Here is a 23415-nt window from a genome sequence, read left to right as displayed (position 1 = left end):
AAATACAAAATTGAAACTTTTGAAAATATAATTTTTTTTAATAAAAATAAAGTACTAATTTTTTTTTTAAATATGATAAACATTATCAATTCCGAGCACTATAAAGAATACAAATTATTTTCATTGTAAATGTCAAATTTAAATAAATTAAATTACAAAATCAACATTAAATTTACAAATAAAAACTAAAATTTTTTAAAATATAAAAAATTAAAGGAAAAAAAAAACAAAAAATTCAATTAAACATATATTTGAAACATAAAAATAGACCATAAAACTGCGTCGTATTCCTTTACTAGTATACACGCGCCAAACCTACGCGACACGTGACTCTGCTAATATTCCTTTACCCGTGGACGCCGGACGAATAATCCACGCTGGCATCCATGTGGCACATTAAAACTATCGTCTACATTGTTCTCACGGTGAGCCTGCCTTTTCCTCTTGACATCCGCATTTTTAACTGCCCAGTCAAAGATATCATTGATCGAACGGTTGCTATTCGTGGAGGAGACCGTAAGAAAGGAGACTTGGCGCCTCGTATATTTTCCTTTTCTATTATGGATTTAGTGTTGCCTTCATATTCGTCGCCGTGGTTCGCTCCATTTGCTTCCCTCTACCCCGCCATTGATTATTCCCTTCACTGTCTTTGTTTCCGAATGTAAACCGAGTTTGTTTTTGTGTTGAGTTTCTGTTCTACGACTATTTTATTCGATGATCATCTCTGAATTTGAAGCGTGATTTGTTGGATTAATGCAAGTATTTTGTGTTTGGGCGAAGAAGATCGAGGAGTGTACTCAGTAGTCTATGCCTTGAGGTCGTTGATGTTTCAAGTGTGATTGGATTGGACATTTCTGTGTTGGAAGAAGATCGAGGAGTCATCAGTGATCAGAGCCTAACGGTGATTGATTTCCTTCACTTGATTTGTTGCCGATTGAAGTCGAGTTGTTTTCTGTGTTAAATTAGTCAGCTCTGGCTTATCCATTCAGTTAACATCCTTGAATTTGAAGTGTGATTGGATTGAAAGTATCTGTGTTAGGAAGAAGAACGAGGATTATTAATTAGAGCTGAGTAGGGAGAGACTGAAATTTGGCGTAGAGAAGGGAAGGAAAGTAGAGGAAGAAGGAAAATGGTGAGGCTGATGAGTTGAATTTTCGATCTGCTGGAAAATGGAACGGAATTACCCGTACGAGAATGGCGTGCTGATGACGAGAGACCCTAAGCCAAGGCTGAGATGGACGGCTGATCTTCACGACCGTTTTGTGGACGCTGTCACCAAGCTCGGTGGCCCTGGAAGTAAGTTTCGCGTTCATCATTCTTGCAGTTTCCTTGTAATCTTTTTTAAAATTGCGCCTGGTTTGGAATTTTCTCTCGTTTTTGAATGATGATCTTGAACATTAACAATATCGTATTTTATATCGAATATTTGTTGACCTTGTTCTGTGTTCTTATATTGCTGAAACTGAGAGATATTAATGGCTTTCTAGGCGAATTCTTCCAATCTCATTAGCTATATGTAAATTGCAGCTTACTATCAAACGAATTCGTCTAATTATTGTTTTGGGAAATGAAGTGGTGATTCAATGATGTTCGTGGGTAACAGGACATAATTTAAATTCATTTAGTAATTGCTTCTTGATGGAGATCTGTCATCAGTTGTTAGAGCATTCTATTTTAGATGCTGCCAATGGCAGTATTGTAGTCAACTGTCGGTAGTTCCTTTTCCTTTTGTCCCTTCTCCAATCGCCAGTCTGAAGAGAAAGACTGACTGATCGCCCAAGTGCTTTTCTAGACAATCCCATCAATTCATGGACATGAGAAGTAGATGAATACTTTTAGCAGTCGAATTTAGAAAAGAAAATTTATGTTGATAGTTCGAACTTATATTATATTGTAAACTAGCCTATATATCAGGGCTGCTTTTTTTTTTTTTTTTTTTTTTTTTTTTTTTTTTTTTTTTTTTTTTTTTTTTNTTTTTTTTTTTTTTTTTTTTTTTTTCCTGCAATGAACTATATTAATTTAAGCTGTTAGAGGGCATTGTCTTTTTCAGAAGCAACTCCCAAGTCTGTGTTAAGATTGATGGGTTTAAAGGGCTTGACTTTGTACCACTTGAAGAGCCATTTGCAGGTAAGTATTGAAACCATTGCTTCATGATATCTCACTTCTCTTATTATGGCTTGAATGGGAATGAAATGACAGAAATTTTTAATCTTCAGAAGTATAGACTTGGACTGCAAACACGAAAGCAAAATGTGGCTGAGAAAAGGAATGAAAACAGCGGTAAGTCAATCTGTCTGGACATAGGACAATTTGTAAGTACCTCTTTTGATTGCATTTGCTAATTTTACCCTAAAGACTTTGAATTCCCAGAGTACATATATTTTGATAATCTTTCTGTATCTGATATTACTTATCAAATAGTTTGTTATTCTTCTGAGCATTTACATTTTACTAGACGCCATCTGGTTTTAATTCGTATATTCTCTTGTTTGCATCGTAGTGTTTAACTCTAGAAAGCTCATTCATAAATTCTAACAATAAAATTTTCAGGGATAATCAGCAATTTTACAGTTGAGGAAGATGACAGGTCTGTCTTTTTGTATCTCATCAATGTTCTTCTACATGTTCGAATTTTACTGACATTTCAATGGCTTCAATAGTATTTTTGCAAACATATAAGTTAGCGTTATATTGTTTTTTTTTTTGTTTTTTTTTTATTCTCTCATCATGGATACTGAAATTAAATCAGTGAGAAAAACTAAGCTTCTTGTTAAGTACAGTTTTCTCAGAATTCGAAGTTCTCCTACAAGGTAGGTATGAAAATAAAAATAACAAAAGGAGGCAAACATTCTTGAATGTGTGATTATCTATTGCATCATAATATTCCATTTTATATATAAATTGTCAATGTACCTTCATTTTATATAATGGTCTTAACTTAAACAGAGGGTTGCAAATTGCTGCGGCACTAAAATCACAGGTTGAAGTGCAGAAAACAATACTAGAACAACTCGAGGTATATCTTGCTTAATTCTTCTAATTATAACAGATTCGATCTCAAGTTTGTGATCAATTGTCATTTTATTGGTCATTGTAAAGACAGGTACAAAATAAGTTACAAATGAGAATAGAGGCTCAAGGAAAATACTTGCAAGATATCTTAGAGAAAGCACAAAAGAGTCTGGCGCTTGCCATTAACAGTAATCTTGGAAGTCTTGAAAACACGGGAATGATGTTACTAAACTTTGACGCGGCTCTGTCAGATCAAATTGAAAAGTTTAAGAAACATGAAATGAGAGATCGTGCGGCAAATGGAAACGATACTTGTAAAACGACCAGCGGTTCACCCATCCAGATATGCAAAGTGGAGGCTGGAGAAGAAGACACAAACGTGTTTAATGTTGAAAGGAACATGATAAACTTTGATTTGAAATCCAAAAGGTGGCTTTGACTTTAGCGCGAATGGTGAAATGCTTAAGGCAAAAGTGCTTCCTTGTTCGAGGTAAGGTTGCTTGTGATATAAAGTACGTACTTTAATGACATACGCAAGCATATAATAGTATTTGGGAGGGAGTAAGAACTTCCATATAGCTCATTCGATATATTCGTGCCTCATGTCTTTTTCTCATGTATTAGATTCTCTTTATCTTATGTTGAGGATTGTTGAAGTCCCAAACTTGGCTAATGAAGGAGAAGACCATGGGTACATGAATAAGGAACACTATCTCCATTGGTATAAGACCTTTTGAAGAAACCAAAAACAAAACATCTTAGACTTGAACCAAAGACCTCACCCATAAAGTAAATCATTAACCTACAATCCAACCAATTGGGAGACATGAGAGCTTATACTTAAAGTGGATAATACCATATTAATAGAGAGGTTTGTTGTTCCTAACATGGTATCAGAGTCATGCCCTTATCTTAACTTAATATCTTCCTCAAGTGTCGAACAAAGAAGTTGTGAGCCTCAAAGGTGTAGTTATAGTGAAGATTCATGATACCACATTGACTAATTAAGAGGAAGATCATGGATATATAAGAAAAGGACACTGAAAGTAAACTCATAAGAGTTTATGATCAAAGTGGACAATATCATACCAATGTGGAGTTTTGTTGTTCCTAACAAGTAATAGTTTAGAATGAGTTAAATGTTAAAAGGCATCATTGTTGTGCCAATTTAGTTGAAATTACATTGTGCAATATTGATTACTATTAAGAATAATTTTCTAAAATATTCAAGACATACTCATCTGCTTGGTAGCTCTTTTATCTTTTGTTCAAGCTCAATCAAGAGAAAGTTGTTTGAGATGTTATTTTAGCTGTTGCATTGGATTGAAAGCTAACACTTGAAAGTCATCCAAACATGTCCTTAATTGAATGAGTTTCATATCAATGCTACAAGAACATTGTAAAAGTATGTATTATAAACTCATTCTTTACAATTTATTAGCATGGTGAGACTTAGTAGTGCTATGTATAAACAATATTTCCTTTTAGCTTTGTTAGTAAGCCACCCCTAAGTTAATCAACCGAGAATAATGATAGTTTTGTGAATTCAGATTTTGAAGAGATGAATGATGTTCTGTTATCTTTTTCGATAGAAAGACATTTGCTTAAAAATGTACATATCAATATATATGTTTGTTGCAAAGGAAATCAAAGAAAGCAAAAAAGAAACTATGATTGATAGTGTAACTTCAAAGATTACAAATACTGGAATCAAACTTAACTACACAGGGGAAGAAATTAACAAGTGTATTTGTTTTGGCATGCATTGCTATTAAGTTCATAATCAACCTCTTCTTTGATGTGCTCATAAATTTCTTCAGGTAATCATCCATGCGAGCGTAGTTCACCTCTGGATAAAGCTTTGAAGCTTCTTGTCCTCCTATTTCAAAGTTTGTCAAGCAGCCTTCAAAGAATATGTGGTAAAAGTATCCAACTTGTTTTTGTTCATATGATTGAAGAATTTGACAAGTTTTTGTTCATCTGGTAAAAGACCTGTTTGGTTTCGTAATGTTCTTCGTTTTTATTTTTTCATTATTTATAGAAATTTCCATATCTAATATACAAATTCTTCAACGAAGCTTGCACCTCTACTAGTACGTAGATCAAGAATTTTTCTTATTAAGTTTACTTGATAATTCGAATATAGGACCTCTTCTGAGAATTACTCAGAGTTCGTAGGCCTTGGCCAATAAAGTCGTCCCTTAGAAATTCATACTTGGATACAGATCTGGTTTTGCTGTCTTTGGCTCCTAATTGTTTAGAACACAAATGAGACTACTTTTCCTTCCTTAAAAATTAGGGCTAAATTTATGTTCTAGTCCCTAGTATTTAAAAGCTTTTATTTATTTATTTGGTATTTATCTTTTAAAAGTTTCTATTTGGTTGGAAACATTTTAGAATTTTTCAATAATTCAATCATATCCTATTTGTTCGTCTATATGAAAGTCGGGTGTTTTTCAATCATTTAATCATATCCTATTTGTTCGTCTATATGAAAGTCGGGTGTTGATAAAGTTACACGATATAAACATTTATGTAAAAATTAACTATATTTATTTTTCAGCATAAACTCTCATATTTTGAAATGCAAATGACGACATAACAGAATATTGTCAATTTTCCATTGTTTAATTTAGGTGGAAATTTTTTTCCTTGTTCTTCCTTTTTTTTAGTGAAAAAAGAAATCGATAAACCTATCTAGCTTCTTAAAAATTAGATAAAATTCTAACAAATTTCATGAAAATAGCTTTTACAATTAAATATAAAAAAAGAATTATGTAATATTTATTGTGTAATTTAAAGTTAATGAAGAAAAAATGCTTTTATTTATATTTGAAAAAACATAACCATAATGTGTCGTATTCAAAGTTCTTACTTCACAATTCTGGAAATATTTCTAAAAAAAAGGAAAATTAGAAACAAAAATAGTTGTCAAATGCTACTATTTCTCAAAAAGCTGGAAAGGAAAACCAAAATATCATCAACCGACTCATAAAAGACCACAAACTCACAAGGTCTTATAAGGAAGAGAAAATAAAAAGATATCAAAATAAGCTACAAGTGACCATGTTGACAATTTGTTGCATTTTTTTTTTTCGACATTTACGACATTTTCATGTCAGAAAGAACTAAAGTAATATGCATAACATATTGCTACTCGTGCCGATGAAACCTTCCGAAGTACAAAAAATGTTGGATGGCAATGCAAACAAGAGAGTTTACACCATGCTCATAAGAATACATAAATAAAAATTTACCACCTCAAACAGTAACCTGTATTGAAATTTATGCAATTTGAAATGCTAACACCTCATGTGAGAAAAAGGAGAAGATACATTTAACCTAGCAAGCCATCAACTTCATTCCCTTTGAACCAAGAAGCTGGTTTCCTTAATCAGCTTGGTCCATGGGAAGAGGAGCATCCACAAACTTAAAACATTCAAATACAGAACACATGTACACAATAACACCACCATACAAACATTACAGTAAAATGCAGAAAGCAATTGATTATTTCATTAGTTGTGTCTCTAGAATAGGTTTTCTGTCCAGTTATGTAAACCTGTTCAGTATGGAACAATAATGGATTCAATCAGCTCCTGAAGCGGAGCCAGCTCCCTTTTGTCAATTAAACCAAATTCCTGGAGAAATGGCACGGTAAACGAGTAAGATTCTTGAAAGATACAAGTGTTCTAGCCAAGAAAACATGATTGTAATATGTCAACGAGTGAACAATAAACCATCTTCCTCCTAACATAATTTCTTAATCATTGAGTTAATATGTTCAAGAACCGACCATAGCCATATAATTAATGTGCTTTCTAGGCGTAGTGGAAGCACTTGTTTTATAAAAAAAAAATATATAAACTGCCAGTAGAAATAATAAATTATAAAAATAAGCTAATCTGAATGAATGACTTACATGGGTAAAAAGTATGAAATGCTTGAAGCATGTATTTAAATGTGCCTCCTCCTTAAGGCTCACAATTTTCTGGAAGTGAGAATGGTATATGTGGGCGTATACACGGAACAACCTTTTAAATATCGTCTTCACAACCTCCTTGAAGTTTGGAGGAAATGGCGTACCTAACAAAGGAAATCGAACAATTAATAAGAATAATCCCAGAAACTCAACTTTTTTAGCAAACACGACTGATGATTACCAAGCTTTTGAGGGAATATTGATTCGTCATCGAGCTGAGATTCAATCCAATCCATTAAATATTCAACGTATTTTGAAGCAGAGACCTCAATAGGCTTTTTAATTTGTACACCATCAGCCCACCTATACTCATACCTGTAAAATTAATTTAAAACTTTTCAGAGGAACAGAGGATGGAGAAAAAATAAGAAAAAAGGATTCTCAAGGAAATTAGATAATCAAGCTCCATGTTCATACGTCAAAATAGGCATAATTTCTTGGAATGGACAGGGTTTGAAATGATCTAGGTATAAACTGAAACCATATTTAGGAGTTCAAAGAAACGTTTCAAAACAAAGAGAAACGTCATTCAAATGCAAGGATATCCATATAGTCATCATTCAGGTATAAGCACTCAAAACCCACACTAAAAAGTTCTACACCTAAATTTATTACAAATAAATATAGCAGTAGAATCAGCAAACAAGCGAATGACCCTACAAAATACACTATTTTTCCTTGTATGAACCATCAACCATATAATACAGCAAGCAACACTCAAATAAATTGAAAAATTCCTATATTCAGAAAGCATGCATGACAAGTTACTCAAGATAACTGTAGTCACACAAACAAGTCAAAAAAAAAAAAAAAGTTGAAATGATTGAAAGGACTGTCTTGTACAGAGTAAATTTCTAATTTGTGTTAAACATCAGAAGAAACTCGACTATTATCCAGTATCCCGTACTTGGGTCCAGCAGTCATTGTAGGACAATTCTCAGGAGTACAGAACTCTGTGAGGGTTCCATATAGCAAATTCACCTGGTTGAAGAAATCCACAGCTGAAATAAAAATTCAACTGTATTTTAGAGATTGATTTTACGAAGGATCCTGGCTAAATAGAAATGGTGAAAACAACATGTTCTGTGTCGACTGGATAAAGAATGTAACAACATTCATCAAATACAAGGAGAAAAGAACAAAGCGTTTATGAGAGACATAGTAAGCAGAAGGTATGATAATACATAGTCACAGAAATTGTAAAACCATTAACCAATTCATAAAAAAGGGCTTATCAACATGAAAGAAAGAACTGAAGGAGAGAGAACATAGAGTAGGCAGAATGTACAACTCACTGTTAACAGCCAGCCATTCATTCAAATCCTCCCCAGTTGGAAGTCTAACTGCTTCCCTCAAGTTTCCACTACCAAGAGTGGCATCAATATGCTTTCTGAGTTGAGCCCCCTGCAATAAGAGAGAACATCAATGAAACATTCATCAAGAGAAGTTATCATAATAGAGTACCTTCATGGAAGAAATACAAACAATTTTCATTGACCTACATTTGAAGATTTGCATCATTTAGAACAAGAATAAATATCATATCCCGATCTAGAACTTTAGCAGATGGCCACTTGATCAAAATCAGACAAAATAAAACTACATCATGAGATACACAACTAATGGTTGATCTTTTCCCTGTCAAATAAGCCTTGAGAACAGTGTTGAATAATGAGATAACTAACTTCACATTTAAAATTATATGGCCCTGGTAATCAGAGCTTTATTATCTCAGTATCTTTTCCAAAACAACTTACTTAGCCTCTTGATAAAGGTGGTTGGCCGGAACCACAAACTCCAGGCAAAAACTTGAGTGCAAAAATGCCTTCCAGGTTTGCTTGATAGAAAACCATACTTCTAAAATTTTGGTATACGAACCAGTCCAAAAGAAAACATCTAGATTTCCAACTAAAATGTCTGAAATTAGACCATTATCACAGTTGAGGTCTGCCTTCCAAACTAAGTAGCATCTTGACGACACCTTGCAAGAAGCTGAGTAGACATACTCACCACAAAGATTCTGAATTCTTTTTTCTTATTTTTTGAAATGGAGAAACATACTAAAACTGTTCAATCAAATTGTACCGTCTCCCACAGAAAAGTTAACACAAATGCACCTCGATGTGAACCAATTACAAAAGGAAAATAGTTCTAAAAGAATTGAAATAGTCAAGTTTCAAACGAGCTCCATTCTCAAGGTTCAGGAAGGAGATATTCTTAGATTTATCATCTGGTGGGAACATCACTCCTTTGCATCTCTCTTCCTTTCTTCTTCCTTAGGACCAATACCTTGCCCTAAAATAAGATCCTTACAGCAAGGTTAAAAGATATGATACCCCAAGTAATTAAAAGAGTTATTATGTGATTCAAGGAGACCGTTAACTTCCATTTCTTTCAGCACTAAGTTTGCTTCCATGGCTCAGGTCTCTTCCCCCTCACTGATGCAATGCCTCAAGTAAAAAAAAAAAAAAAAAAAAAAAAAAAAAAAAAAAAAAAAAAAAAAAAAAAAAAAAAAAAAAAAAAANCATCCGTAGCTCAAACCAAAGACGAATATCACTTATCCTCATACAGAGGCAAAGAGCAACCAACATGGAAGATCAATATCAATGATCCTCACAGAAAGATAGAAAAGATCAGGATTAATCACCTTTCAGTTGCCTGTTATATCTAGCATTTGCTCCTACTCTTTTCACTGTTTCGGCTAACATTGAGATATAATTTCTGGTGAAGAGACCACATCGGTGGTTTTTCTCATGGAATATAATAAAGAAAATAGGTCCTTACAAATCACGACTTATAGTTGGGAGGTCGTTTGAAACAAAGCAGATGCATTCATTACAAAAAGCAACAAATGAAGAGTGTTAATTTAATATCACTTACATTTTTTTTTATGAGAAACACATATTCCTTCATTTCATTGATAATAAAAAAATTACAAAAGAAAGGGCAATCATGCCAAAGGAATAACAAAAAAACACTTCCAATGAAGTACGATGAAGTTAATGTTCCATCTTTATAAGTAATAAGGAGGCCAAACCTTACTCCCCGATGGTGCACTCTTTTTGGGGCGAAAAGTCCTTTGATTTCTGCTGCAAGACAATTTTTTGGGATGTATTACAGACAGCATATGTGGTTAAGGCATAAATAACACAGGCAAACACCAACATCAACAACTAACTTTCACTCAATCGCGTAATAAAGATGCCATGACATTGTCAGAATAGTGAGAGCGATAAACGGGATAAGCAATAATTGTAGCATAGGTTTGACTGTGTCATGTTTCCCTAATGCTGGACAACCATCCATATGTCACACTGTTCTTGCCATCAGGGACTCTTTCTAAGAAGTAAAATCAAGCACCATAACCATACCTAGGTTTTTTCTAACCTTCTTACCCTCAGATAAGTATTCCTACACGCAAGTTCTTTCTTTCAGATGGGAAACCAACTTATTATTGACAAGGAAAAGTACCAAATTGATGAGCAGATATGGCATCAACTTACTCAAGGCCAGAGAAGTTTATAAGAAACTACTCCAATTGAAATTAACCATGAAATAGCTTAAAGAGATAGATCCATTAAGAGCCCAACAATTTAACAGTCTCCCATTTTCTTCCGGATCCCAGTCTTTGTACTCAAAATCTATCTACAAGCAATCTAACATATCTAAGGTCTATAAATTATGTGATAACTCACTCCAATTTCCAACCCACGTGGATTATCTTCCTAAAACACAAGTCCTCCATCCCATCATAATCTTATTTTCTGACATAATACCTTCAAGCAAAAACTTATTGACAACTTCAAAACCTAACATTTTGACCTTCTGATCTGTGATGTTTATGTGCCTTGGGTGTAAATTGAAGACAAAGTGGACATATTTCTTCACAAGGCGTTGCATGCTGATCTTATGAATTATGCATACCATAACCATTGAAATTTCGTGGAACCTGAAAAGAAATTTAACACTCACAATCATGATGTGAAATTCACAGTTTTGAATTACATGGAATTGTTTTTCTAGCCATATTCTCACTGCTAATCTGATAATTTTTGTTGGTACAACTCATTCTTCCAAAGTAATTGACCTTTTATTCTAAAATAATTCTTTAAGGCTTCCCATAAGGAAAACTTCCTGCAACACGCACAACTACGTAACCACAAAACTCCCCATCTATACAATTGGCATTGGTACTCGTAAATAACTATTCTGTCGCGACTTGTACCCAAATAAAACCCACATCGTCCCAATAAAAATACGTACAAAAAGAAAGAAAAAAATCAAGAGGCAAATTGACAATCACTAACTGCTTTTCACGCAAACTCACAAATGAACACGGGGCAATTTGACACGAAAGTGAATGAATCACCGATTGATCGCCCATAAGAAGTTGATAGAATAATCCATCCAAAAAAACGAGAAAACAAAACAAAACAAACATCTTACAGTATGCTGTGAACCTAATTTCACAGGACAACGACAATCATGAACGACACGGCTATCTGATACAAATCAAGCATACAAAAATTGAAAACAAACTCACACAGAAGGCGCATCTGCACATGCATGGGCAATTAACACGCATGTGCATCTGCACACGTTAACTAAAATTCAAGAAGCTCAAAATCGCATCAGAAGAACCAATTCCACACTCAAAATGGGACAAACAAGACAGCAGATCTGATGAAGCTGATAGAGAAAATCCCACGATCCTACTCAAACCATCAAAATCAAGGAACCAACTGAATTCCGGATCACCGGAAAGAGAAAAGGGAATTAATCAATCCGAAGAGGAAAATTTCAAAAAAAATAACGTCAATGATTTCAATCTACCTGCCCAGACCGAAGAGACTCATCGCTTCAGAGACGGAAGAACAAGCGCGCGAGAGAGAGAGCTGGATTTCCGAGTCTTCGCGTTATTTCGTCGAGCTGGAGGAAGGAAAAAAAAAAAGGCGCTAACTTTTGTCTTTTTGCATGATTTCCCCTCTACTTTTGGGGAATCTAAAACATGCCCCTCTTTTTCCAGCTATTTAGTGCGCTTCCGGTGATTTTCTTCTCTCTCTTATTTTTTTTCTTATTATTTTTTAAGTTAATTTCTTTTTTTTTTTGTACTTTTTTCAGCCATCTCTAATAACGGAATTAGGTTTGAATTTACCATTTCCACGTCATTTTTAATTATTAATATATTAACGGGTAATTTCAACTCCAAATTTGACGTGACATAAATTAAATTAAATTATTAAATTATTAAATAATTTTTCAAGTTTCATTTTTTATATTTTAACATTTTCAATTTTATTAATCAGATTTATATTAAAATAAAATAAAATGCATAAATTGCAGAGCGACACATAAGGGCCTCAATCTGGACAGATCAAAGCCAATTTCGAAGGTCGGTTTGATTCTTAGACAGCGTTAGCATGAAGCAGAATAAAATGATGCATGAAATTCAAGCACATCAGGATTTGTATTCCCCTTGAATTCTGTTAAGAATCTCTTAAAAAACATTAATTGGAATGTGTTATTCCAAGAGTTCTAAAACATATTTCAAAATTTTCTTAAATGGCATCTTTCACGGCAAGATTCAAACTTCTAACCTCTTGATCGATAATATATATTTTAACCATTTTCATTATTTTCATTGAATCATTAATTTGATGAGCATGAACTAGTTTCTAGGACTTTGCCCAAACATAAAAAGGAAGGACAAGACCGATCAAATCCAGTCCAACCACAAGATTGATTCAACATCTAAATGGAGCTGCTTACACTCCAAATCTGACTGAAATTAGACCCCAGATAAAGAGGGGAAAAAAAAAGAGTAAAAGGAAAGACAAAACAGATCAAATCGAGTCGAACCACGAGATTGATTCGACGTCCAAATGGAGCTGCTTACACTCTAAATCTGACTGAAAGAAGACCCTAAAATACTTTATTAAGAGCAAAAGAGAGTACAAAGAAATATGCCTAAACAGTTACCAGCAGAAGCCAAGAAAGAAGAGGAGCATAACGGGTAAAAATAAAATGCTGAATATTTACTCACTCTCACTTTAGGTAACTGAAGCAGCTATGTACAGCAAATCAGTATAGCAATAGCTCAGTGCTCAAGATGTTAACCTTTTGAACCTGCAAGAGAGACAGCTTTCACGAGTTACAACTATTCTGTAGCATTAAGTCATTATGGAAGGAACAAAGAACTTCAGAATAACATGAAGAAATTGCAATTTATGTATTTAAGGAAATATATGTTGATGGGAAGAGCTGCATTACAGTATTGCACAATTATACAGAGACTACAAATAAGGATATCCAGGTAGTGATTGAAGAAAAGGAATAAGATTAAGTACATAGAAAATGAATAAGATACAGAGATTACATACAACGATTGTCCTTCTATTAAGGTGTGTCATTTTAGTACACTAGCATATAATATTGATGGACAAAGCCAGAGGAACGAACCAAGAAAGTAATTAGCATGAACCAAGATGTACAAGGCAAGTAATTTGCGAGTTCTTTTCATTGAACATCTTCAGACTAAGAACATAGAATATTGAATGGCAAAGCTAAAGGCACCATCAAAGAAAGTAATTATCCAAGAAAGTCGGTTGATGTTAGAAGTGTAAGGCTGGTAATTGTGAGTTTTTTTTTTCTTTTTTAATTGAAGCTTCAAAGTAAGAACAAAAACAATAAAAAGAATACGCCAGTATACCAATTCCAGAGTGAGACATGATTACATTTACTTATGCTAGAAGAGAAAGAGGACAGAAACGAAAGACACTGCAAGGTCTTGAGTATGAAAACGAAGAGCACTGGAAGTTGGTTCGGAAAACATTGGATTGTGAAGAGAACTAAAATATCAACACTCACCAAAATGAGAGAAGGAATTCAGACAAGAAAAACAATGAAGAATTCTGGTAAAACATTATTCCATTCCAATTGAAAACAATCAAATTCCTAGCAGGTTAGTAATTTTCTCAACCTGTTGAAGACGCAAAAAGAGAAAATATTGGATTACCTTTGTGAATGTGAGAAAGCCGATGACCTAATGTTCCTACAGTTTCACAAATAGACTTAGTAGGAATGGCTGGTAAGATCGTCTTATCAGGTAAATTAATCTTTTTGTCCAAGCACTCCAGCTTGATGTTTGTTAATCGTCTACTTGCTTCTCTTTGTAGCCCAAATATATGCTGTGTAAAGTCATTCCATCCATTAGAAACAGAAAAAGTTGTGGATCGAAGACTGTTGGATTGGACTAATTCCACTGCTCCACTTCTTGTGGCCAGGGCAACTGTAAATTAGTAAACCCATCAACTGTTTCAGTAAAGACTCGATTCGGAAGCTAGTCAATAGTCAAACAATCTCTTTAGCAGCATCGACACGAGTATTCCATGAAATAAGCATTTTAGTATTAATAGTGTTTAAAGAATAATGGAGTATAACAACAAAATGCCAGGATGGTGTACCATTGTAAGCAACATGATAAAGCGCATTTGCTGGAAGACCAATGCCAAGACCTGCAGCAGTGAATCCCACACAAAATCCGAGACCACATCCAGCACCAACATAACCAACTACTTCAGGTCCAAAACCAGGACCCCATCCAACACCACAGCCCATGCCTATTCCCATCCCCCAAAATGCCCCGAGAGTTGGATGTACGGGATTCCATCTTTCGTATCTCCGGAATAAGCCTTTTATAATCATCAATACCTAGTTGAAGACATTAAAGGACTCATGGTATCATCAAATGTTCTTTTACAGACCCAATCAGTGTATTTGAAATGACACAATTATAAACAGCTCTATGCTTCCTCCACAGTAAAGAATATAGAAAATGAAGAGATGTATGTCTTTGTGTTCTGAGAATTTCACCCATGCTATTTTCAACGCTATCTGGTGTATAGATGAAAATATGGAAATTTTGTAGACAAAGAGCTACTTCAATATAAGTTGTCAAAAAGTAAAACTATTAAACACAACCAAATCCTTATACATGACCAAAATCAGCTTCAACTTGGATATTTTGACAAAATTTCACCAGTATTCAATATATTCACAAGAAAAGAATATCATAGGAGTTTACAACTTGTTTCATTACTGAATAGTCAACAACTATGTATTACGTCGAAGAAACTACATATGTGATGCGTTTTGAATAGAAGAACCAAAAGGGAAAATGAGAATTTTTAATGAATAAGGCTTAATATTTTATAAACCAGTACAGTTCCCAACTGTGAAGAACTATGAAGATGCGTGTATAAATCAACAGAAAGAAATGACTGCTCCAGGCACTAAAGTTGCAACAGCTCATAATTGAACCTGGCTGAAGCAATTTAGTCAGCCAAATTAAATTTCTAATAAGCTTTTGTCGGACCGCATCTCTCTCCCCGCGCCAAAAGGGATAAATCCAACAACATTGGGGAAGAAAACGTTGCACATCTCAACTAGGACGAACTAGTTCCTATTATTATGCCTTCCTTGTTACTTTAATGTCACTACGAATTCCGCTATCAGGAAATTGGAGAATACGAGGAGATTAATACACGCCATCTCAAATATTATGATTTCAATTTGGTGCTTCACGATCAACTATTAGTCCGGATTTTCAACAACCGGCGACAGCTAAACAAATATACGTCTAATTCCAACATTCAAACTTCCGTCACAGAAAAATGTTTGAACTCAGCAGGAGGCCTTTCAATCTAGCTACATGAAATCCATTATCCCGAAATAAAAACATTCCTACTCTTTTCAAAACACCATTTCTCACTTCATTCCACCCTTTTTAACCAAACAAACAACAAATCATCAATAAAACATGCAAAAAAAAAGGAAAAAACCAATCTATGACGCAGAAAATTCGAGCAATAAGAGCCACTCAAACTAACTACTTAAACCTACAGACAAAATTGCAGCAGACTAAGCCAAAAACAAGATAAACGATGAATTAAAATAAGAATTCGCACACCATAAGAATGCAATCCTTCTATACTAGGTTGCTGTGATTCTTCTTCGCCGCTGCAAAAATCGCCCTGTGAATGGCGGGAGCGGGTTGGTCCGAACTAGATAAAACGCCACGCCCGTAAGCGAAAAGGCGTTAAATTCAGTCATCTGCTTCTTTTTTTAAAAAAATAATATTATATTTTTAAGGAAATACAAATTCACCTTCAACTTTTCCTTTATTTGTGTAATATAGTTTTTATACCTATTTTAATTATAAGGAGAAGAAAAATCAAAATTTATAGTTGATTAATATTTTCCTTTATTATTTAATTCCTTATTTATCTTTGTTATATATATATATATATCATACGATTATAATGTATATGGGTAAAATGTCAATTTTACGTTAGAATTTTAATTAAAAAAAATCTTAATAATATTAAATTAAAATTGGAAAATATCAATAAATTAAACTATAATGTAGTTATCGCAGGATTTGCAACAATTTGAAAATAAATAAATAAAAGCGAGGGAAATGTATTTGCGTATAAATATTCCCGCAAAATTAAGCTATAACGGTTTGGAGCTTGGAAGCGAAATTGAGCCAAGAAGATGGGAAAGAACGGGGATCGAACTCGTCGGTCCTCAGCAGCGGAGCTTCTGGAAACGCCGCCGTTAACGCCTCCTTCGGCCACCGATTCTCCAAAGTCAGCGATCTTCAGCAGAAAAATTAACAGCAATGTAAGCAAGTTTTCGTCACCGGAGAATACCAACACTGCGAAAAACAGAGTCGCCGCTGATCTCTTTAAGTCGTTTTCTCGAAATATTTCGAGCTTGAGTACTATATCTGATCTCAAGGATCTTGCGTCTTCACAGCTACACGATCTCAAGCGCCTCGTTGATCACTCTCACTCACAAATCGTTGAAGACCTTGAATCCTCAAACTCGCGCCTCCAAAAGCGATTCAAGGTATCTTTCTCTCTGTTTGATGATTTTGACGATGACTGCGAACTGCTGCGCACACACACACACACACACATATATAGACTTTTTCTTTTTCTTGCGATTTCCGCTGATTAGAATCCATAACTCAAGCTTTCGCTGTGGTTAAAGAACATGAGCTAGGTCAGAGGCAGTTATTATAGTTCAATCCTATTGAAATTAGTTATAAAAAAAAAAGTCGCCGCCAACTTGCATTCACCGTTCCGATACGGAAGATTCCATCGGGCAGTAGTGAAAATTAGGCAGAAGAGAACACTATAAAGCTCTGCTTTCATATTGTGCTTAAACACGTAATACTGCAGCTATATAAACCGCTATCTATTTCATACCTTCATAACCATACTTTTAAGCTCTATAAACACAGTTTTAGTCTAAAACTCGAAGTTGAATGTAGAGGTCTGTACTTGAGAATTTTGGCTTAAAAGATATGTCGATTGAACTGATAATTTCTATCACCTTGTTGAAATTTAGAACACTCTCACTGACCATTGAAGCCTTGTATTATCGATATACAGTGGTCGACATGCATAGTTTCAATCGATATTTAATAAACATAAGACATGTTTTATGTTTAAGTCGTCTTTGTATGGACAAGCTTGGATACACGAATAAGTACTCGTCGCTATCACTGAAATTTTATCTTGGATAGATGCATTTTCTTGATTTCTGTATGAATCTTCATTTGTCGCGGGAAGGATAAATAAGAAATTGATCTTGGATTGTCATGTCAATTAATTTAACAGATTCAAAGTCAAGCATGCCAGAAAATGATGGATGAAGCAGAGAAGGAGTACAAGAAGATGTCTCAAAGAATTTATGAAAGTCAGGAAGCAATGAAGGTGCCTCAATCAAAAAATCCAACCTGCACAAATGTTTCCATGATTGTTATTTTTTCTGTGCCAAAAAGCTCACTCTGCTTCATTGTCTTCTAGGCTTCATATGAAGGGTTTTTGGCACATGAACAGGATAGTACATATCGGGGTACGTCAAACTTGCAACAATAATAATTAACTACGAATTGCTCCAAGATTATCTCAATCAATATAGATGTTCTGCTGGAAATGGCATATTGTACTGGTTCTGCATGGCTTTTCATGATTCCAAGTTTGCTCCCTTCCCAGGAAAACCTTTTCTTAAGTACAATTTGAGAGTTTCAAATACTACTTAAGAAGTCGGAACACAGGAAAGAAATTTAAATTTATGAAACAAATTTCGGATTGTTAAAAAAATAGAATCCGACAATAAGAAGGTTCTGATATCCTTTTTCTAAAACCTTCACAAGCACTGATCAATATATTCTTAGAACGTTTAGACATCAAAATGACATGGAGTTGGTGTGATTGATATATTTCCATTATTTTAGTTTTAAAACTGCTATTTGATATTTGGAACTGTCTTTTCACTTTCGCATTGGCAGTTTGCAAAACATCCATAACTGAAGTCTCGCAGTCCTTTGAGAGATCAAGTGATGCTCTTCGCAGCCGTTTTGGGATCCCGTCTACCTAATCACTTCCAATTGACAGCAGCTTTATGGCGACTTTGGTGAGTCTATTAATCTAACATAAGTACAACATGTTCAGAACGGCAACATCACAAAGTAAGAACAGACACTAGATGACAAATGATGGTTCGTTTCCTCATTCCCTTTCTTTTCACCGGTCAAAGCATGTTGTTCTTATTGAAATTAACTAATATAGTTTGTGGCTCTACTATCTTAGAAGTGCCTTTTTTCCGGAAGCAAATATATTTCTTAAAAGTTACATTGATGAAATTTCTTTGGTCGTTTTCTTCTGTCTATCTGTCCATAAGTTCAGATAAGGTAAAGTGGATTATTTTGTCTTAAGAACCAAAGCATTTTCTTCTCCACGCAATTCTCAATCAGTGTAGTTTAGAAGCTTTCGAAAATCTGTTTATGTTGTAGCTAGTATATTTGCTGAATTAGCCAAGTGATTCGACGATGTCTCTTGAATTCCAATAATTCTATTCATTACATGTTATAGTTTTTAGACAAATAAACATTACTAATATCTTCACTTGGTAGTATAAACTAACCTCTAATATTATGTTGAACACTGTCATAAGCCCTATTCTCTAGGACCAAGACCTATTCTCAAGGTCTTTTTTTGGCTTGTTAGTTTATCTTTAGGTTTAGCAGAAGGCTATATAATGCCATTCTTTCTGCTGTTGAAATCATCAAGTTTTGAGTGTCATATTGTATGTCTTGAGTAACTTTGGTGTTGTGAGTACATTTGTTCCGCTTTCGGCGCACAACAAGTGGTATCAGAGCCTTATTGTGGTATTTGGGGGTATTGTGAAAGTTTGGGCCTCATCGACCATTAGACGTGCTCACAATCGTGTTTATTCTCTTGAAAATCAGTTTTCAAGAATTGTGTTTTTGAGTTACATCCAGATTAATTATTGCAAATGGCCGAACCATCACGACGTGGATCGAGAGTGTGGAGTTCCAATCTCGAAGTAGAAAAATTTGATGGAACCAATAATTTTGGTGTTTGGCGAGGCGAAGTTAGCGATTTGCTGGTCATGCAAGACCTCGATGTTTCTCTCCAAGAGGAGATGCCTGAAGACATGACAGAAGCAGAATGGACAAAATTAAATCGGCAAGCCTGTGGAATTATTCGATCCTGTCTTGGCAAGGATCAGAAATATCCATTTATGAAGGTTACCATGGCGAAAGAATTATGGGACAAGCTTGAAGCGAAATATATGAAGAAGAGTGTGGAAAATAAACTCTATTTGAAGAAGAAACTCTTCCGTTTTGACTACAAGGAAGGTATCTCAATGGCTGAGCATTTGGATGATTTTAACAAAATCATCACTGATTTGCTCAATCTTGATGTTAAGATTGATGACGAGGACAAGGCGTTGTTGTTATTAAACTCTTTGCCGGAATCCTACGAGTTTTTAGTAACAACCCTACTACATGGAATCACTAATATTGATTTTGAAGATGTTTCAAATGCCTTAATAAACAATGAGATGCGAAAGAAGGAAAAGGAGACGTATCAAAGCTCTAGCTCAAATGTTCTCACTGCTCATGGAAGAACTTCTACCTGGAAAAGGAACGAATGTGGAGAGTCTCGATTAAAGTCGAGAGGTAGATCTGATAATTGGAGAAAACTTGATAAAAATGAGTGTGCATATTGTCGACAGAAAGGCCATTGGAAAAAAGATTGTTCGATCTTAAAAGAGAAGGGGTCGAAGTCCAATGTGGTTAAAGATGACGACACTGATACAGATGATGCCTTGACAATCTCCCTATCAGCCAGCCAAACCATTGAATGGATTCTTGATTCTGGGTGCTCCTATCATATGTGTCCCAACAAAGAGATGTTTTTGGACTTCAAAAAGTTCAATGGTGGAGTTGTCTATATGGGCAATGATAGTACTTGCAAGATAATGGGAATCGGCTCAGTACAAATCAAGATGTTTGATGGGGTTATACGAAAACTCAAAGATGTGAGGTATGTTCCTGACTTGAAGAAAAACTTGATTTCACTTGGCGTTTTGGATGCGAGTGGTTATCGCATCATTTTGGAAGGAGGGAATTTGAAAGTAGCTCGTGGAGCTTTGGTGGCAATTACAGGAACTAGAAGAGGTAGCATATACTACCTCAACGGAACCACAATAATTGGGCATGCTGCTATGGCAAGTTCGAAAGAACAAGACATATCGAAATTATGGCACATGCGACTCGGGCATGCTGGTGAGAAGGCGCTTCAGACATTGGTGAACCAAGGAGTCCTTAAGGGTGCCACAACTGGAAAAATTGATTTCTGTGAACATTGTATATTTGGTAAACAAAAAAATGTGAAGTTTGGTACAGCTATACACCAAACAAAGGGTATTTTGGATTATGTTCACACCGATGTATGGGGTCCCACAAAGAATGTCTCATTGGGAGGAAAGAGGTGGTTTGTCACCTTTATTGATGACTACTCGAAGAGAGTTTGGATGTATCCCATGAGGCACAAAAACGAGGTTCTCCAAATCTTCCTAGAGTGGAAGAAAATGGTAGAGAATCAGACGGATAGGAAAATCAAAAAGCTGAGATCAGACAACGGGGGAGAATATACTTATGATCCATTCCTTAAAGTATGCCGAGATGAAGGGATCGTTCGACACTTCACTGTTCCTGGTAAGCCACAACAAAATGGAGTTGCTGAGAGAATGAACCAGACATTAATAGAGAAGGTTCGATGCATATTGTCTCAAGCAGGATTGAGTAAGGCATTTTGGGCTGAGGCTCTCAGTTATGCAGTTCACTTGGTGAATCGTTTACCTGTTTCTGGAAACGGTGGGAGAACTCCGCTTGAGGTATGGTCAGGTAGTCCTGTTAGTGATTATGATAAATTGCATGTGTTTGGGTGTCCTGCTTATTATCATGTGACAAACTCAAAACTGGATCCTAGAGCAAAAAAAGCCAAGTTTATGGGCTTTAGCAAAGGTGTGAAGGGCTATAGGTTATGGTGTCCAGAAACAAGTAAAATTGTTAATAGTCGAGATGTGACATTCGATGAGTCTGGAATGTTTTTGCAGAAAATTGAAAATAATGACGAGGCATTGAAGCAGGTGGAGAAGGTGGTGTTCTCTCCTGATGTGGTTGCTCCTACCGAAGAACCTATTGATCAGGTAAATAATAACTTTGATGTCTTAGAACAAAAAGAGCAAAGTCTTGAGGAGCAAAGCCTTGTGAATGAAAGAGTGGAGGAACCTGAGTCAATCGCCAAGAATAGACCACGAAGGGTAATTCGAAAACCTGCAAGGTTTGATGATACGATAGCATATGCTTTCTCTTTGATTGATGGAGTTCCTAACAGCTACAAAGATGCTATTCAGAGCCCGGATAGCTTACACTGGCAAGAGGCTGTGAATCAGGAGATAGCATCATTGGAGATAAATCAAACTTGGGATTTGGTACCACTTCCAAAAGGTAAGAAGGAAATTGGTTGTAAATGGGTTTTTGCAAAAAAGGAAGACTCTTCTGGTATACGTTATAAGGCTCGACTTGTGGCTAAAGGTTACGCACAAAAGGAAGGTATTGATTACAATGAAATTTTCTCACCTGTGGTAAAACATTCTTCCATTCGAATTTTGTTGGCTTTGGTTGCTCAATTTAATCTTGAGCTTGCACAACTTGATGTAAAAACTGCTTTTTTGCATGGAGATTTGGAAGAAGAAATATATATGGCGCAACCAGTTGGTTTCCAAGTAGTTGGACAACAACATTTAGTATGCAGATTGAAGAAATCTTTGTATGGGCTGAAGCAATCCCCTCGCCAATGGTATAAAAGGTTTGATCATTTCATGGTAGAGCATATGTATACTCATAGTCAATTTGACCATTGTGTGTATTATCGGTGTCTCGATGATGGATCGTTTATCTATTTGCTCTTATATGTTGATGATATGTTAATTGCTTCAAAGAGACAGATGGAGATTGATAAGCTCAAAGATGAGCTTTCTAAAACATTTGAAATGAAAGACTTAGGCAATGCAAAGAAAATACTTGGAATGGAGATAGAGCGAGATCGGAAAAAAGGTACAGTCTGGTTGACTCAGTCTCAATATCTACGCAAGGTATTGTCAAGATTTAGTTTGAATAATTCAACCAAACCCGTTAGTACTCCACTTGCTCCTCATTTCAAGCTTAGTGCTTCCATGTGTCCAAGTTCTGATGATGACAAAAGGTATATGGAGAACATTCCTTATACAAATGTTGTTGGTGCGTTGATGTATGCTATGGTGTGTACTCGACCTGATCTTTCACACGCAGTAAGCATGGTGAGTCGTTATATGCATAATCCTGGTAAAGAGCATTAGCAGGCTGTAAAATGGATTCTTAGGTACATTCTTGGCACTATTGATGTTGGTATTAGGGGGTTGATATTCATCAGATATGCTCGCCTTCTTATTTCAATTTATTCAAGAATTATCCCTTACTTCCGTAGGTAGCTCTACCTGTAAGAATTTCATTTTCTAGTTTACTTCCGAAGCAGTTGAAAATGGTTGAGTTGTCCCAGTTCATCAAATAACAAGCCTCTCTTGATATAGTTTACGACCTTAACATTTGATGCTGAATCTTTAGCCTCAATGACCCACTTGCAGGGGCAGACCTACTAGACCATTGACCCATGTGAATTCAATTATACCTCTTCTTCCAGCCTCATCTCTCTTTCATGACCATCCCAACACTTGTACCTTCACCGATGTTCAGTGAAAGTCGAATGTACGCAAGTTGGCTCAGCTCAATTCGGATGCACTTGCCCACCTAACCAAAACGTATCAAAATGGCCAAAGTTAAGCCAACCAACTTAGTTCGATTATTCTAATTGGAATGTCCTGTTATTCAGAGATATTAGATAGTTTGTATTGCATCCGTTTACTTCTCTTCGGCTATACAGTAGGAAATGATTATATTTAAAAATAACAAAAACAAAAACAATAATTAAAAGCCA

At 35.3% G+C, this 23415-nt stretch overlaps 4 protein-coding genes across 6 annotated transcripts; 2 read left to right on the top strand and 2 right to left on the bottom strand.

Moving 5' to 3' along the window:
• Window positions 1-577: 577 nt before the first annotated feature.
• LOC111795860 (myb family transcription factor PHL11-like) lies at window positions 578-5089 on the top strand. Of its 2 annotated transcripts, XM_023678472.1 has the most exons (8): window positions 578-901; window positions 1040-1296; window positions 2051-2127; window positions 2217-2280; window positions 2551-2587; window positions 2947-3016; window positions 3104-3502; window positions 4833-5089. In XM_023678472.1, exons 2-7 carry the CDS (start codon window positions 1170-1172, stop codon window positions 3449-3451), a joined length of 723 nt encoding a protein of 240 aa, XP_023534240.1. In that variant the 5' UTR covers window positions 578-901; window positions 1040-1169; the 3' UTR covers window positions 3452-3502; window positions 4833-5089. The 2 variants fall into 2 exon arrangements, with proteins under 2 accessions (XP_023534240.1, XP_023534239.1); XM_023678471.1 differs by having other exon boundaries at window positions 578-1296.
• Window positions 5090-6264: 1175 nt separating this feature from the next.
• LOC111795862 (MOB kinase activator-like 1A) lies at window positions 6265-11974 on the bottom strand. 2 transcript variants are annotated; one of them, XM_023678474.1, is made up of 7 exons: window positions 11828-11974; window positions 10032-10083; window positions 8290-8398; window positions 7902-7995; window positions 7176-7309; window positions 6935-7098; window positions 6265-6653 (listed from the first exon to the last, which is right to left on the bottom strand). In XM_023678474.1, the coding sequence occupies exons 1-7, from the start codon at window positions 11848-11850 to the stop codon at window positions 6579-6581; spliced, it is 651 nt and encodes a 216-aa protein (XP_023534242.1). In that variant the 5' UTR covers window positions 11851-11974; the 3' UTR covers window positions 6265-6578. The 2 variants fall into 2 exon arrangements, with proteins under 2 accessions (XP_023534242.1, XP_023534243.1); XM_023678475.1 differs by having other exon boundaries at window positions 10032-10080; window positions 11828-11973.
• A 926-nt stretch (window positions 11975-12900) lies between these two features.
• On the bottom strand, window positions 12901-16090 carry LOC111794629 (cadmium-induced protein AS8). The gene is made up of 4 exons (XM_023676710.1): window positions 15963-16090; window positions 14458-14704; window positions 14010-14282; window positions 12901-13120 (listed from the first exon to the last, which is right to left on the bottom strand). The coding sequence occupies exons 1-4, from the start codon at window positions 15963-15965 to the stop codon at window positions 13107-13109; spliced, it is 537 nt and encodes a 178-aa protein (XP_023532478.1). The 5' UTR covers window positions 15966-16090; the 3' UTR covers window positions 12901-13106.
• A 459-nt stretch (window positions 16091-16549) lies between these two features.
• On the top strand, window positions 16550-18832 carry LOC111794964. The gene is made up of 4 exons (XM_023677183.1): window positions 16550-16906; window positions 17683-17778; window positions 17872-17920; window positions 18357-18832. Exons 1-4 carry the CDS (start codon window positions 16550-16552, stop codon window positions 18443-18445), a joined length of 591 nt encoding a protein of 196 aa, XP_023532951.1. The 3' UTR covers window positions 18446-18832.
• The last annotated feature ends 4583 nt before the right edge of the window (window positions 18833-23415 follow it).

The sequence above is a fragment of the Cucurbita pepo genome, chromosome LG05 (assembly GCF_002806865.2).
Source record: "Cucurbita pepo subsp. pepo cultivar mu-cu-16 chromosome LG05, ASM280686v2, whole genome shotgun sequence".
Classification (NCBI taxonomy): domain Eukaryota; kingdom Viridiplantae; phylum Streptophyta; class Magnoliopsida; order Cucurbitales; family Cucurbitaceae; genus Cucurbita; species Cucurbita pepo.
This window is presented reverse-complemented; position numbering and strand designations above follow the sequence as displayed.

What these genes read in the sequence shown, in the direction of transcription:
- LOC111794629 (XM_023676710.1), bottom strand. An exon ending in TTATCATGTTGCTTACAATG is followed by an intron (nt 14,283 to 14,457) that starts GTACACCATCCT and finishes ACTAATTTACAG; the next exon opens with TTGCCCTGGCCACAAGAAGT.
- LOC111794964 (XM_023677183.1), top strand. Translation starts at nt 16,550, where the DNA reads ATGGGAAAGAACGGGGATCGAACTCGTCGGTCCTCAGCAGCGGAGCTT. An exon ending in GCCTCCAAAAGCGATTCAAG is followed by an intron (nt 16,907 to 17,682) that starts GTATCTTTCTCT and finishes TTAATTTAACAG; the next exon opens with ATTCAAAGTCAAGCATGCCA. An exon ending in AAAGTCAGGAAGCAATGAAG is followed by an intron (nt 17,779 to 17,871) that starts GTGCCTCAATCA and finishes ATTGTCTTCTAG; the next exon opens with GCTTCATATGAAGGGTTTTT.
- LOC111795860 (XM_023678472.1), top strand. Translation starts at nt 1,170, where the DNA reads ATGGAACGGAATTACCCGTACGAGAATGGCGTGCTGATGACGAGAGAC. An exon ending in ACTTGAAGAGCCATTTGCAG is followed by an intron (nt 2,128 to 2,216) that starts GTAAGTATTGAA and finishes TTTAATCTTCAG; the next exon opens with AAGTATAGACTTGGACTGCA. An exon ending in ACAGTTGAGGAAGATGACAG is followed by an intron (nt 2,588 to 2,946) that starts GTCTGTCTTTTT and finishes TAACTTAAACAG; the next exon opens with AGGGTTGCAAATTGCTGCGG.
- LOC111795862 (XM_023678474.1), bottom strand. Translation starts at nt 11,850, where the DNA reads ATGAGTCTCTTCGGTCTGGGCAG. An exon ending in ACAATGACTGCTGGACCCAA is followed by an intron (nt 7,310 to 7,901) that starts GTACGGGATACT and finishes TTAATTTTACAG; the next exon opens with GTATGAGTATAGGTGGGCTG. An exon ending in ATTTCATACTTTTTACCCAT is followed by an intron (nt 6,654 to 6,934) that starts GTAAGTCATTCA and finishes CCATTTCTCCAG; the next exon opens with GAATTTGGTTTAATTGACAA.